The sequence below is a fragment of the Aptenodytes patagonicus genome, chromosome 4 (genome assembly GCF_965638725.1).
Source record: "Aptenodytes patagonicus chromosome 4, bAptPat1.pri.cur, whole genome shotgun sequence".
NCBI classification, from domain to species: Eukaryota; Metazoa; Chordata; class Aves; order Sphenisciformes; family Spheniscidae; genus Aptenodytes; species Aptenodytes patagonicus.
The window spans coordinates 68,144,185-68,160,830 of NC_134952.1; the positions used below are offsets into that span (position 1 = coordinate 68,144,185).

The window sequence follows — 16,646 nt, forward strand, 5'->3', positions numbered from 1 at the left end:
GTAACACAAAGCTTGCAGAGGAAGAGCGGTAACACAGCACAGGTTTCTAAAGGTATCCTGTCTACCCCATGGGAAATCAGGCACAAGAATATTTCAGAGTCTGGAATATTGAAGGGCTGATTTGAAAAGTCTCTGGCTACTCAGCACACAACCTCACAGAAGAAGCAAGCACAAGAGAGTCAGCAGCACGGGCTAATTGTCACCTACTACATGCCTTTAAGAATATTTTGCCCACAGTATACTGAAAGCTGTGAAAAATTATTTAAGCAGCAGGCAGTAGGGATACTATAGCAGCAGAATTGCTGAGGCAAAAGGGGGGGGTCTCTGAAAGACTGTTTAGATGCCACACACAATTTCCTGCCACCCACAACAGTCTGCTGTGTGAGGGGATTTCTTGAAGATCAGCAGGGTTTCCTTAAGGCCTCCATTAGAAGATGATACCTCCTTTAGTTTTTGGGATAAAAAGCCATGTTCCTCTGCTGCTCTCATATCCCTTTGCTGGAATAATACATAGGAAGCTCTGTGTGTTTTGCTATGTGTAGTTCTCCTGAAGTGTAGCCATATCTTTGCAACTGCTCTTTGCTTTCATCACATCACATTTTCTATGACATTATGCTAACGCACAGGGCTTTATCCAGTAAAATAAACAGCAGTACTGAACAGTTTCCTTGCTCACCGTTCTACGCACTCCTTTACAACAGCAAAATTGCCGTCACCAATCACCTTCCCCACTTTATACTTCTCAAGAATGGTAGATGACCCTGAGCACTTGTTTCCATTCACACCTGCAAAAAAGCAAGGTCAATAATGCAAGCTGAAGAGAAGTGTCAGCAGGATGTAACATATCGCCAATGGGTTCCACAGATACAGAACAGTCACAAGTGCAAAACAAAACTTGAAGCAAGCTGTTTTCTTCACAGCTTATTCCTTTGTTTTTATCTCAAACATAAGAAAGAACAAGATAAGACTAATCAGAGTTGTTTGACCTTTTAACACACAAATCAAATATTACTATGTTTTTGTGTGGACATATTCTAAAAGTAATGAATGCAGTTAGAAGTCCTTAGTCTAAATATTTTCTGAACTCAAAATACTTTTTTTGAAGTATCTTTTTGCATACTCAAAGCAAAAATGCAAATAAGATTCATCTACAATGCATGTAAAAGAACCAAAAGTTTTATCTGCTGAATTCCTTCAAGTTCCATTAGCTGCTGCTGAAACATCCAAAATGCAAATAAGTTTGATAGCTGCTTATTTCAGTATTTTTAAATTAAAAAATTGACTCTAAATGAAATTAAAAAACCACAAACAAACGACATTGCTTTAAAGAGATAAGGAATGAAAGGTTAAATTTAGCTAAGGTCAGTTGATGGGCCTAGTGGTTCTACCTGAAGCACAATGTGCTGTTTTGAGGGGGGCTCCACTTTCAATCCAGCCACAAACGCATTTCTGGTGATACTCTCTCTGCAGGTCATGTTCAGAATCACTCAAATTCCTAATAGTGACTACTGAAAAGCAGGGTCCACTAATATGCTACCACTTGACAAAAAAATCCCCACCAAAATTTATTTCCTAGCTTTACTGCCTTGATGTAGAAAATGCGATAACAATTTTTCCAAGATAAGGTATCAAACACCTCTGAATTAAAAATTATTTGGAGTCATCAGAAACCATCTAAAAGTGCTAAACCAACTGTCATCTACAACAAATTTTTGCAAGGATTGTTAGCAATTATTGGTGTCCTACCTTCAGGACTCTGGCAATGGAGTGATTCAGGTACACCATTGACATTGGAAGAAGATCCACCATGTGGAGGAATCTATGGAAGTACATAAGAACTTATTATTTCTGATGTTAAAGTAATCACAAGAAGGAGCCAGACAAAAAAACAGCGAAGTTAAAAAGAACGACCCTAAAAGCAGGTACCTATACAGAGTCAGTTTACTTTTCTACTCCCATCTTATTTTTATTCATGCTTTCTCACAGTTCATCATTATAATGCATCATTGTCACTTGCACCAATTTAAGATCCAGCCCTGATATTCCTATTTAGATAAGTAGTTGAACAGATTTCAGAAAATTCCCTCCAGCTGCACCAAGCCCTATCTAAACACTACAGAGCCAGTGTGTGTGTGGAGGCAATGTTCCCTCCTCATTCTACGCAACAAGATCATTACAATACACTCTGCATACATTTTCACATAAGCCAGAGACAGCCATCGCCAGGCAACTATTCAGTGGCCAGTGCAGCAAGCACATGCTGTCATGCTCTAGTCTAACACACCTCTTCATAGCTGGCGCTGTCTGCGGTTTCCCTAACTGAACTCTGCCAATATATGCTCTCTTTAGATTAGCACTGAAGCATACTAGGAAGGTAATGTAAACAATGCTTGCATGGCATTTAGTTTTCATCAGTTTTCATTTAAAGAAGAGAATTTTGGCATAGGTGGCCTGGTACATCTACGATAGTCAGATTTGCTTGGTAATCTAGTGGTCTCTTTCAGGTTATCATGGATGTGAAGATTTATGACATCTACATACAAGCATTCCAAGTTAGATGTCTGATATGCATCCAGACAGAGATCCAGTTTTAGTAACTGTTGACACTGTGTAAAAAACAAGTATCTAAATTATTTTAAAGGCTGAAAAAAAACCTACTGTTGCTGCATTAACAACTTAATTGGTACTCAGTCTGAATCTTCACAATTCTACTTAAAGTCATCCTGTCATACTGCCCAGGGACATACTCAACAATAAATTTTTATTTTAAAAAGGGGTGGAGACATAGGAATGAATGCCATAAATAGTAAAATGTACTGGATGTGTTCTATGCACTACTGTTTTAATAAGCTCTCCCATTACAGTTTAGGGATGCTCTATGAAATTGAAATATATTTTAGATCATTCCCCCTCCTCTACGTAACACATCTTGCTGTTCTGTGAAGTTCCATATCTTGTTTTCTTCATGGGCTATTATAGTAGTTCTCACCACTCACCACATAAAGGATTAAAATGCTTCTCTGCCTTAAGCTCAGTGTCTGTTGAAATGGCTTTGCATGACACCAGGAATGCAAATGCAGCATTTTCCCTTTTAGCTGACATTGTCTGGTTACACTGCTGAATATTTTAAATCATTAACACTATTGTCAATGAAAGAACTGAACTGACAGATAGGGATATTGTCTAAAGGCTCATGAAATGCTAATGAATGCTTAAGTTTCTAGTGGCAGCTGAGCTGCCAAATCAGCTAAAGGTACAGTAACTAGAAGCTGTACAACTTAATTTTGCATAGCCTCTAAAACAATGATGTTTACTAGCATTTGGCATAGAAGTAGCACCAAACAGCAACCAGTCAGCTACTACTCTGCTCCTTGCTAATAACTTAAAACCAGGCTATGTTAATGCTGCTGTCTTTCTGAGTTATCTATTTATTTAACAAGGATGAGGAACAAGGACATTTGGGTTAAATGGCATTTGTGCAAAATCATGAGTCAGTCTCTTAACCAGTCAGTCACATTTTCTTCAAGCATGAAGCGGAGATCAGATCTCTGCAAAGTATTAGTCATCAGCCAAAAATATTAGTAATCTATTTTGGGTTTTCAATGAGTGACAATACATGGGAATATTTAGCCCACATTTCCAACTTCCTTCATCCTTGTAATCAGGTCAGAGCATGACCGGGCACATTCCTCCTTACCACAGTATTTACAAGAAGGAAGCAAACAGCAACAGGAAAAAAAGCTAAAAGGAATACTAAAAGGAAAAAAAATCTAATGTTGCTGTTGTGGCTGAGGTGCTAGATCAGAATCTGAAATGGCAGGTTTAACCTTAGCTCTGCCACTAATTTCCCTCATGGCTCTAGGCATGAGGCTGAACTCACTCTACAACAGAGATTGTCTCTAATTTGGGTGCTGTAGGTCTGTGTCTCAGTTCCTCAGCAGCAAAATCAGTCTAGTCCTTCCCTACTGTGTCAGAGCACAGTAGAAACAAATTCTTAAGATGTCTGCGAGGTGCTGACTAGCCAGAAAAGTTGGGGAGGAGGTAGGAATTGACAATAAGTGACACAGAATAAAGTGACTTTTATTATTAAAGTAATTTTCTAATCATTTAACTACCCAGTGACACGTACTATTTGGAACATCTTGTACTGTTGGTATCCCAACGGCTGCAGGTATTTTGAAGGTAAAGTAAAGATTTTGGATGTGCGAGTAGACTTGACTGGTTCACTAGCCATTCCTGAAGTAGCAAGGAGAAGAGACAAGGATGCATGTTGCTTTGATACTACACTAGTGAATATGGATGGCATCTACAACCACACCGCAGATTAGGTTTTGCAACATTTCCTCCTCCTGTATTCTAGTCCACACAGCACTACTGCTCTCTTCTCATACTACTCCCCTTACACATAATAAATTCAGAGTGCAGAGGTCTTAAACCCACCCTCTCACATATATATGGAAGTCCCAGAAAACTCAGACCTGAGGCAGAATTTGATTCTTTGTTTTTAAGAGCTCACAGAGTAATTCAGAGCAGCAATGGCTATCCAGACCTTCAAAAACAATCGCCTCCGAATGTGGATGCCACTGATGGCCAAGAACATCTTATGCTGACAGTCACTCCTGTTGCATTTAAACATCATGCAATACAGAATATAACAATTATTGCTTTTACTTCCCTCAAGTTGTCTCCCCACAGGTAATTTGCATTTTAACAGCACATCCAGAGCCAAACGCACAATGCAACATAGTTGTTAAGAGATACTGAGACTATCTCGGTGAACATACAGTTCTCAAAACTAGTTGCATATAATTTTATAGACTAATTAAAGATGCTGTAAAAAGTTACAAAAGTTACTGGGCTGAAAAAAAACCTGTACAACTGTTTTGTTTTCTTTATATGCTGAACTATTTTCTGTGGAATAACCATTTTTCCAGGTTCACAAAAGTATCTAAACACATTTCTCTATATTTGATATTATATATGATATTTATATGATACACAGGACTGTGACTTAAGTCACCAGGTTTATCAACATGACATGTGGTTTTGTGAGAAACATTCACATTAGTTCTGTCATATCCATAAGCTTAACACACCTAACTTTAGTACTCAACATGCTTATTGCACCTCGACATAATAACTAAGGAACAGGTATTTAGCATTCTTCCTTTCACCCCTACTAATATCCAACCCATTAGAAACTATTTTCTACTTTGCACTGTAGGATTTTATTTTTTTTACTATCTGAAGTATCCAGCGTATAATGTGCCAGACAGGTGCATCCTGCCAGATACTGTGTCTATCAGGTTTTCTACTTTTACGTTAATGATAAGAAACTGAAAGCACCAACACCCCCCCCCCCCCAAATCAAAAAACATAAAAGCCTTTAAACCATCACACAGTCCAAGAGCATGAACTGAAATGGGTATGCAAATGTAAGGTCATGTATAAGTAGCAGGGAGGGACTGGCCCAAGATTCCCTTAAAATCTGGATCAGAGCGCAAATCAGTGATTTGGGAATGAAAAAGCAGCAGCTTGACAGTCATTTTAATCAAGCTACATCTACTGGTCCAGTAGCAAAGATTTTTAATAAATCTTTTGCGTCAAAATGCTACCATATGCCTGAAAAAATATAAACATAGGGCTTGTATTTAAAATAGAACTGTGCAGGGACATAAGAAAGTAATCCCAGATAACTACGCATCTGGTGGGATTTTATTTTTTGTCTCATGAGAGTGTGAGAAAGGATCCGCAGATATAAACCCATACTCTCTTGAAGTGGATTGGCACCTTAGTTGACAAGCCTTTGTACTCAGGATTAGATTAATTGCCCCTGTCACAAATGTTTGTGGAAATGTTTTGGGCTTTTTTTCATACGAAGGAAACACCTAACTTCTTCGCAGCTACATGGGATGGTGCCTTCTAGAGCACCCACCCGAAGGTTTCCTGTGTCTGTCCTTGCCTGTCTGGATAGAAATGAAGGACTTTTGCCACGAGGTTGCTAGGCATGAAAAAGTCCTGTGTACATTGTCCTGTAGACATATGTGCAAGTGCTTCTTTGACCCCAGTCAGACCTCCTACGGTTGCTCAACACCTTCATAGTATGTCTAAGATGCACTAAATGTGCTGCCCTTGTCCTCCAGCACATTCATAATGTGAAGAGACTCTGAACTGTATGGTACACATGTACACGTATGGACACCCACCCACCTCCTTGTGTCTGAAAATTCCAGACAGAAACATGGGACCCCTATGCAAACATTAGTGTTACTATTTTGATCCTGTAATATCCTCAAAGTGCATCTAGCCAAACTGAGAAAAAGTATGTCTAGTATTGTTAACTTTCCCTTGAGTTCTGATATGGCATTGCTGTGGTAATCTTTCATCTGAAGACTAAGAGGAGAATGTGAACTCTCATACCTTCAGAAAAACTCCTCGATATTCTCAAAAAAGCTTTCTGTGTCTTTATGAAAACATTCAAATTGCCGATGAATCTAACCATAGACTGAATATTTTAGTGAAATTGTGAATTAACTGTTTGCAGAAATATTCTCTGAAATCTGGGGACACTTTTATAGTGCCACTGTAATTCATACTAAAAGGCTGCAGTAAGAAAGGGCTAAAAGATACTCGAAACGTAAATGAAATGTTATTTATATAATGTTATATAAATGTTATTTATATAATCAGTCTTTCCAGTGAGATGTTGCTAGTATTTATTATTGTAATGCTTAATACTAACACAATCTGTAAGACAGAAACTTCACATTTTTTAAGCAGTACTTAAACACTGCTAGTAACCCAACTATACTGAGGAGCTACTTGTAATAATACAATAGCCAATTAGAATGTAGTGATTTTGCTAGCATTAATTTGAGCATACATGGTATGGCATATATATATAATGTCACACATTTTGTTGCACTGCTCTGGAAACACTGAAGAACCACACAAAGATTTACCCTTTTTCTAAAGAGATTTTGAGTTGCATCACATTATGTAAAGCTTTCAGCAAACAGATGACAATGGTGAATGGACTTAATACTAAGTGCAATACATCAGTTTCCCTACCAGCACAAATTAATCAACTCTTTTTATCCACTGTATGAGCAAGAAAGATGCTGAATTCTAAATTCAACAAAGGCAGCAGTTAAAGAATTCCTCTAAGAACTGCTATTGCACCTGTGTCACTAGGTTGGATAATTGCATGTAAATATTCTTAACATGTAGCTGCTAACAGAAGCACATGTGTACAAAACCAAAGAGACTAAAACCTTGATGAAGATCGGCACTAATCCTTCAAATCACTTAAGCACATGTTTAACTTTAAGTACATTAACATCCTCATTGAAGTAAAAGGGACTACTCAATAGCTTAAAGTTAAAGAAGTGCTTAAGTTATTTGTTCAATCAGGTTTTAATGCCCTTTCACTTTGCCCTTGTCCTTTTTACTTTGGTCATTTGGTCAATCAATTGAAAAAGTAATACTGAGACAAATTCAAACACAATGCTATTTAGCATAAATGGGATTCTAAGAAAGGCCTCAACTGTAAAGCTTCTTTATTTCGCCACTTCATTTTCTTTTTAAAAAGATGAAAAGACTTTGTGGTACTTAATTTCAAGAGGGAACAATAAAACACATCCAAGTAAGCATAGGGAAGTTACGACACCACTTTCCAAAATCTCATATTTAATCTAGTCTCTGGATGATTTTTATGGTACAAAGTGTGCTTAGTAAAAGATATACTGGAAAAGCAAAGAGTCAAAGTACCCCCTACAGCATTGCATATCTGGGTATCTATAAATGCACACTTAGAACTAAAGAAAAAGGTTAAACCTTTCAATTGCCACCTGCCTACAGAACAGCAAAAGGACTCCTCTCAGTCAGTTGTCCTGTGCCACCTAACACGCTATTACCATTATTTCTTAATCCATGCACTAGTTTTAATCTCTACAGAAAAGTTAATAGAAAAATAAGAAACTCAGCACATTTGCTCAAAAAAAGAATATTGTACAGAGTAGTCATTTACTTCATGCCCATACGTGTTAACTTTTCTATGTAAATCTTTACCTTGAAACAAACCCTCTGCAAAGTGAATGTTCAGTAACAGGCTAAAATTGTGATGTTAAAAATAAACAACTTTAATAAGAATACATAGTAGTATGCAATTGTGTGCATGGTATACATATTTGTCACTTACTAGAATAAAGGCATTTATTTGGGGTTGTGGGAAAATTCTGTAGTGTTTACTATTCTTGAGCCACAGCATAAATTCCTTACTTCAATATAATCTCAGACTCTGGTACAATTTTTTTTAAACACTTCTGCAAGACTAGGATGTTGGACAGCACACTAGCTTACTGTATGTACTGAACAATTAATAGCACAAGGGCACTCTGGTTGGAAGAGCTAAAAAGGACAGAAGGAAAGCCCTCCTTTAAAAGATAAGCTGTTCATGAGGAGTCTTTCCTGCAAGGAGTCTTCAGTGCCTGAGCATACCACTTCTGCTTATAAAGTGTTGTGAAGCAGAAGGAATCCTTGGGGACTGAAGAGACTTCATTTTAAAGGAAAAGTGGCATTTGGAGAATACGATGTAAGACTCAATGTCTGAGACTGAGAAAAAATGGCTGTTGCAATCAGTACCTTTTGCAAGTTTACCGCCTTGATGACTAGCATTATCACTTAAGCTCTACGTTGATCGTCAAACTTCAAAAAACTTAGACAGGTTCTAATCTATAGTCAAATACTTAATTTTGCTCTGGCTTTCCAAACAACACAGTTTTTAAAGAACAGTTCGTGTGCAGCTGCTCCAATGGTCTGCTCTTTACAGGAAACAGAAAAATCAACCCTGATTTGTTCCCTTTTCCTGCTGCTCCAAGCTCATATGAAACCATTCTTAAGTGTTGCTGTTTCATGCTCTACAAAAATAAACATATATGATTTCTACAAAACAAGTCAGCCAAAATATTGCCTTTCCAAAGCCAGAAAACTCAGAAATATACTTTATTCTTTCACTGTCTGCCATGGTATTTATATCTACATTTTCATTCAGCTGTAGTCATGGCACCTTCTTTATACAAGTGCAGGAAGCCAGACTACTTGTCCGCGCAGCGATGCAGTCTTAGCAACAAGGAATTATTTAACAATAGGGAAAAGCAGTAATCTCAAAATAATAAAATTGGTCCCTGCTTTCCCTCTGTTTTCCTCATCAAACTGGCCAAGATCAATCCTACAAAAATAATAATGCATTTCTTAAAAGAATCTGGTTTTGCATAAAACCATGCCTCCCTGTTACTGGTTTTATGTTGATACTTCACCAAAACAGTCATTACTACTAGAACAAAATCAAGAAACAAGGGTCACTGCACAGTGCACTTGATCCTTCTGGAATTTATCCTAAGATTCACCAGCTAACTTTCCCTATCTTTAGTCTCAGGAGCACAGCTGGGATCATCCTACTGAACAGATGCATCCTAATGGGATAAAACAAGAGGAACTCACTACTTCAGTAACACATCAGGTCTGAGATGATTAATTTGTTTTTGCTGTTTTCTTTGGTCATATAGGGATGAATTATTTGACACGAAAACCCATTAGTATCCAGCATCAATTAAGTGCCAAAATGAAAACGTACAACAGTCTACTTCAGTGAAATTGACAGCGAAAGGGAAAGAGGACATGTCCACTTTATTGAAAATTGCTTGTTACTATCAGAATTACCTCTATCTTAATGCAGCTTTAATCAGCTAAAAGCAGACAGGATAGCGTGGGAAAAAAACGAACCAAATTATCTAGTTTCTAAACTTGTAATTTCATTAAAGAAAAAAAAAAGCATTTGTTAAATATAGCGCAGACCAGCTGAGAGCCTCAAGTCCAATGATTTTGGTGTCCTCTACTGCAAGTTCTATAGCAGAGCTGTCCAGACAAATTTTAAGGCACACAGTGTTCTAATTTTCAATTAGCGCTCTTAAAAACACTTTATAGGGGAAAGGCCAACCTATGTTGCTTTGGACGAAGAGAAGCTATGGGATGGTACAGCTCAACAACATAAAGGCAGAGATTAACACTAAATTGCCTCGAATCAAACAACTAAAGATATATTAGAATTAAACAAATCAAAATCTTTTCTCAGAATTATCACAGAAGCCTGGCAGAAACCAGTGCCATACTCCTTGCAAACCAGACAAAGACTTGGTAACAGTTGGCATGTCAAAACCCAAATCTAAATACTATTCAAATCACGTCCTTTAGCCAGTCTCTTAATCAAGAAAACAGTTTTCCACAGAATTATGCAGCCTCTTCACAACTGTTGGGTTCACCAATGGGAGATATTACTTGTTCAGAATAATCAGTGCAAACCATCCAGTGGGCTTCCAGAAAGGCTGCAATTGATGATTTCATAAGAAAATTCTCCTTGAAAGGACAGCTGCACAAATACAGTAGTAAGATGCTCAACTGTGCTCCAGACTGTTCCTTTTATTTTACTGAGCGAAAGGCACAGAGCAGCCTCTAAGAACTGTAAATGCTACCAATTTTTAAGTGGGAGAGGAAGAGAATTCTCTTGGTGCAACACAGAGAAAAATCTGCCAGACATCAGGCTGCTCCCAAAGGAAACCCTCACGCTTTAAGGCAGGAGATTGCATTAAGGGGTGAAATTGTGTGCCATGGATGAAGAAGGGTGCTTCACACGAAATTTTGGGCAATGCTACAAGACTACAAGGTATCCAAAAGAGGATACTACATTTATATAGGCTGAGGGAATATAAATTACTTGGAGGGTTTCTACAGTCCATGAAACAATGGAAAATTTGGAGGGCAAATCGGCATATTCAAGCCACCATCACCCTCCACCTTTCCTAAGCTGAGAGTTCCGTCCTGCCAACCAAAGACAAAATACAAAAATCTTACTTCAGATCTCTTCTCCACTTCAACTCAAAAATCATACTAGCAAGGCTGCGCTATAGAATTATAACTCTTTTTTTCCTTTTTCGTTTTTTTCTTCAGCATCACTGTAATACATCATTCAATGAATAATGGAATTTAGAGTTTTTGATGGTTCTTGCACTTACCTTCAGTCCACGAAAGCTGCCTGGGCTTGTTGGTGAAGAACTGGAGGACTTTGTAGATTTTGGGGTGGATAATTGACTGCTTGGGGTTCCATTAACTGGCCAAAGCAATAAAAGCAAACAAATGGAAGAAAAGATGAATAAAAGTCAAAAACCCTAACTTGCTTTTAAACATAACATACCTCTCTGACAAGTTATCACCCAAGTCTACATACGAAGACCAAAACAGGCTCCTCACCATTTAGGAATAAATAATATGCTTGCATGCCACACAACTGTGCCCCCAAAACTCATGTGGCTGGATATGGGATCAAGATGACACACAAATATTGCATTGTCATTCTAGAGATTAGAAAGGCCTATTCTGTCCTTTGCCAGTGCAAGAGCTTTGGGCAAGTAATAGCCACAGTCTTTTTAAATTATATCATTTATTGTGCTATCGCACAATAAAATATGGAGAGAGAAAGTGTTTACAGACATTTGACCCTCCATCTTTCCGTTTTGGATCAACACCTTACTTTCTAGGTAGAATGTTTCACAGAACACAAGTTGTTTTGTTTGTTTTTTCCAAGAAAAACAAAAAAACAAACAAGAAGTATGAGCTGTTTGGATGATAAAGAACTTAAGCAGTAGTTCAGAAAAATACCGATTTAGGGGAAAAAAACCCAACAAGGTAAAAGCTCGTAGGTTATTTCTGAACTTCCAAGAAGTTCAAGTGTCTGTGAAAACATACAACATCCTCCTTCTTGACTTCAAGAGTTCCTTCATTTTAAGTCCGGTTTTCCAGAGAGACCTGCTACAACATCTGTTATCTCTCTGGCAACTTGAATATAACTTAGGTCAGTCTTTGTATTTTTCTGAAAAAAACCAAACTATTGAATTTCATTATGCAGACAGAATGGGATGCTGTTCATCATACACAAATATGATGCAACATTATATGATGCGACATTATTTCCTCTCTAGCTGAACCTCATTTTTCCTGGGAGAGGAAAATACTAGGCAGAAATTTAAGAGCTAAAAATCAGAGCTGATTCATGGTGAAGAATTATTTTTTCAGAAAGAAAAAAGCAACCCTGGCAAATAGAAACTTAGTGTCAAAGTAAATAACAGTTACACCTGCACATATCCTTTACACATTCAGAGGTCTGTCATGGGTTATGCATCACTTCTTAACCAGCACTATCGGATTTATTTTACAAGTGTCTATTAATCTAGTACCCTAACATTCTCTAGGTGCTGAAGATGCCTTCCAACTACTATTTTTACAACCTGGGCAGTCCATCTGCCAGTAGGCCAGGCTGACTGCACTGCACCTTCCACAAATCCCTGTTTTTCCACAAAAATCTCTTTCTCTGATGTGTGATGTTAAGATGTAACTAATTAGCATTTAGCTACAGAGTAAGTCTGTCTTGAAGTCTGATAACTTAGATTTAATTCCCAGATCTGTTACAGGACTAAGAGCTTAGTCTTTTCTACTAAAATTATTCAGTATGGTTAGGATATTTTTGTCTTAACTTTAACAAGGGTTGCCTGTAAGAACAACAGGCAAATTATTTAAGTGTTTTTTTAAGAAGCTAAAAGTATTTAGGAGTATACATCCCTCCTGCAGACTTCTTTTCATCATTTTGTTTTAGATAATCTTCTTGAATCCTGGCATATCAATGCATCCTTGCTTTATGAAGAATTTGCAAGTATGACAATGAAAAGGGCTAGTGAATGCTATCTGTTTTCTGCTTCTCACATACACAATTTCCTCCAGCCATTAGAAAAAATACTGAGCTATAAAGTTCATGACCAAAATGAGAATTTTGCTTCCAAGTGAACAGCTATTACTACAGGTGGAAAAAAATTTTGTTTATTCACAAATTCTTTTTATACAGCTCACAGAAAGGTCACTATTTCCTGAACACGACCATTGAAGCCTACACTATAAGACATCCTTATCCGTCTCTAAGTCACTACCGTCCTTTTTAAGCATCGACAGAAACACTAAACTGTACCTGTGAAATTGGCTGGTTAGCATAATCTTCTTCCCTCTCTAAGGAATAACATCCCAGCCTGCATTGACAGTATTCTAGCTCTTTGCTAATATCTTAGATATGCTTGGTGGACAAGGGTGGTGTTCTGAGCCAGCGGTGTGACTAGATGATGTCCAGAGGTCCCTTCCAACTTTTGTCCTTCTATGATTCTACAACACATGGTACGTTCTGCTGAGGATCCTATTTAAAAGAGCCGTCTGTAGATATAGCTTTGCCAATGTCTTCTGAGATCCACTGCATGTGAGTTGGTACACAACCGCAGCAACAATAAAAGCTGGGAGTGGCCCTGTGTAGATGTAAAAATTTTGCATCTATAGGGAGTCAGCCAAATGCTATTTCAGACAGCAGTATTTTTTTTTTTTAAATCAAGAAACACACAAGCAATCTGTATTCATTTTTGGTACAAACTTGTCCACTGCTATTGATTTGCTGATTATTTCACATATATGCAAAACTTACCTTTCTTATCTATTTTCTAAGTATAAGTTCTTTTGAGGTTTCTTTCGACATGTATAGCAGCCTGAATATACAGAAAAAAAATTTCTTCTCTGTCATTCTTTAAGTTACATATTAGGTTACAATTCTTTAGCATATTGGAATGTTGAAAACTGAAAAACCTATGAATACCTTTTAAATTGTTAACTTCTAGTACGGTCTGAGTCTCAAGTTATTTGCTAATCAAAATGCATGCTACTTGTTTTAGAGATACTTTCACTTTGAACTGAAGGTTCAACTGAAGGTTCAAAGAGGTTTCTCCGTGTTTTAGAACTTAGGCTGAAGTAACACAAGAAAACAAAGGAAGGTAAGGAACTGCAAATAAAATTTAAAACTATGACATGTTTTTGCACTGCTTTTTTCAGCAACTCTTACCCCCGTCTTTCTGCGCTGGCTGAAATTTTCTATTAGAATATGCTTTAGAATACACACGCAAATGTATTGCTCCTCAGAATGCTCCTCTACTTGTAGTCAAATTATACCTTCACAAACTTAACTTTGACACCATTAATGGAGGTCCAACAACTACAAAGCATTATTTAGATTATTTCACTCAAACAATCTACTTCAACAAAAACCCTACACCCATTATTGTCTCTGGTTCACCAAATGCAAAACGTGTTTCAAGCTGGGAAACATTCACAAATACAGTGAAAAGAATACAGGTAAATGGAGAGGGAGGAGACACACTAGTGATATACAGCCATAATAGTAATGGCTCACCTGGGGATTTTGCTGAAGAATAAGCACTGGAGTAGTGGCCACCCCTCTTTACTGTACTCATATATTTGACACAAAGGAAAAAGACATTAAGGAAAGAAGTTATTAAACAGCTCTGAACATGCATGAAAGGGAGAAGGGTAAATAAAGATAAGTAGAGACTACATGAGAAAAAATGGCAAGTAAACAGAAGGACAAATACCATACACTTTGGATAAATTTTTCAAATTAACCTAACCAAAGGGGGTGTCCAAGTAGAAATAAGGAAGGAAATGACAGCACTGATTTCTAAATACTTTGCATAAAATTCACTGTTGATAGATATCCCATGCGGTCTCATTGGAGTTAACAGGATTTCATGAAACGTAGATCAGTTGTGAAACTTGCCCTTCATGCTACATTTTTCTTTGTTGTTACTGCAATTCTTCTTTGAAGCTTTACAGTTAAATATTCAACCTTTATAAACAGATGATAAATATTCCACTTTGAAAGAACCCAAAAGACATAAAATTACTTTAACCAGCATCAATTAAGCAAAACAAATATTGATATGGAAATGAGAATATGGCACATGTTGCAGCTTTGAATATACGCACAGGAGCTTACATGCACAGTTACACTCAAAACAGAGCATTGTATATTTACATATTCAATGGTTTGATCTCAGGACTACTTCTTCAGGTCTGAAGGAAAAATCAATTAAGTTTTATTGTATTTAGAAATTAAATGCAGAGGTGAAAAAACCAAGTTTCTCCCTTCTGTTTATTTGCATGAAAGACTCAATGGTTGGAACATACGGTGTTCAGCCAAACTGCTGGCAAAAACACAATGTGAACCTTTCTTTGAAATTACAGGAAGCACAAGAGGAGATTAAAAAATTCTCTGTTAATGGGTAATAACATTCCAGAACATCTCCTAAAATTACTTGAAACAGCAAAATCCTGTACTTCTGACAATATTTGGCTTATATAGGAGAAACCTTTCAAATTCAAAACACTTAAGGGTATACTCTAGTTCAATGAACATGAATTTAACCACATAACCATCCCGTAGTTAATAGTCTTCAAGAAAATCAAGCGCCATGCTGAAAACATATCCCAAGTGTACAATTAGCACAAATTATTCCAATGTTCATAAGCTGAAACTTTTTGTGCCTGTTAGTTAAAAAATAGAAACCACATTTCCTCTCAGGACTCAAAAATAAATGCAAATTTCATTATAAATTAGTATTTAATCTATGAGACAAACTGAAAAAACATTTTTTCCCTCAGGAAACAAAGCATGGCACTTCTATTTCAGACAGAGCCAATAGTTTTTTCACCCCGTTAAACAAATTCTAACGTTCATGTATTTTATGTGTTCAGTGTTTTCCTAGAAGTAGTACCTGAGGCAGGTGATTTGCTTCGACGTGAAGGTCCTGGACTTTTGGACCCAGTATGCCTCATGCCAGATGATCGGGAATAAGAGGACTTCATAACACGGCATTCTACAAAGCAAGCAAATAAGAGTTTTGACAACAGTTCAATGTACAAACTTCCTCCAAACACTACTGTTGGTGTTTATTATCCAGAAAATGAACATCAGTATTTTCTAAACATGCTTGCCCAACTGAATGAAACAAATTTATAAGAGCATCTCAGAACTTTAACCTACATACCATACAAACGTATTTGAGCTAGTCAAACGCTGAATGTAACATTCTGCATGTAATATTTCTTCATGTCTTGAAGCTAGATTACTACTATAATTCAAGTTTGTACCTACGCACAGCTGAAAGAGTAAGGAAGTCAGCTGATGCCATTCTTCTGATAATTCAGTAAATCCTGCATGCTGTAATGGCAGCTTCATATAGGGCAACTGCACAGCAAGCCCCATTTACCTTCTCTTGCAAGAAACTGATGCTGTGACCAATTTTTAAAAGAGGTGAAAAATGTCTATTGTTTCCAAAAGGCTGAGACGATAGATTACTGCCATTTACCATCAGCTACATATCATTAAATAAAGGACAACCTAAATGGGAAAGGAATCAGTAGGCATACATGCATTGACATTTTGAAAACATTTTAATTCTGTCCTGGTTTTGGCTGGCATAGAGTTAATTTCCTTCCTAGTAGCTGGTACAGTGCTGTGTTTGGGGTTTAGGATGAGAATAATGTTGATAACACACCGATGTTTTAGTTGTTGTGAAGTAGTGCTTACACTAGTCAAGGACTTTTCAGCTTCCCATGCTCTACGAACTAAGAAGGCTGGAGGTGCACAAGAAGCTGGGAGGGGGCACAGCCAGCACAGCTGACCCAAACTGGCCAAAGGGACATTCCATACC

The 16,646-nt window shown here is 37.4% G+C and overlaps 1 protein-coding gene across 5 annotated transcripts in view; it reads right to left on the minus strand.

Annotated features, from left to right (window-relative positions):
* DCLK2 (doublecortin like kinase 2) overlaps positions 1–16,646 on the minus strand; it is a 91,644-nt gene that overhangs the window by 24,178 nt on the left and 50,820 nt on the right. For 3 of the 5 annotated variants that reach the window (XR_012995216.1, XR_012995217.1, XM_076337085.1), the window contains exons 4-8: positions 15,708–15,809; positions 14,327–14,377; positions 11,070–11,164; positions 1,747–1,819; positions 677–785 (exon numbers count right to left, since the gene is read on the minus strand). Coding sequence is in view for 2 of the 5 variants with exons in the window: in XM_076337085.1 (XP_076193200.1) it covers positions 677–785; positions 1,747–1,819; positions 11,070–11,164; positions 14,327–14,377; positions 15,708–15,809 (430 nt within the window). In the remaining 3 variants the exon portion in view is untranslated. The remainder of the gene's footprint in view (positions 1–676; positions 786–1,746; positions 1,820–11,069; positions 11,165–14,326; positions 14,378–15,707; positions 15,810–16,646) is intronic. The other 2 variants (XR_012995218.1, XM_076337086.1) reach the window with 1 other exon arrangement.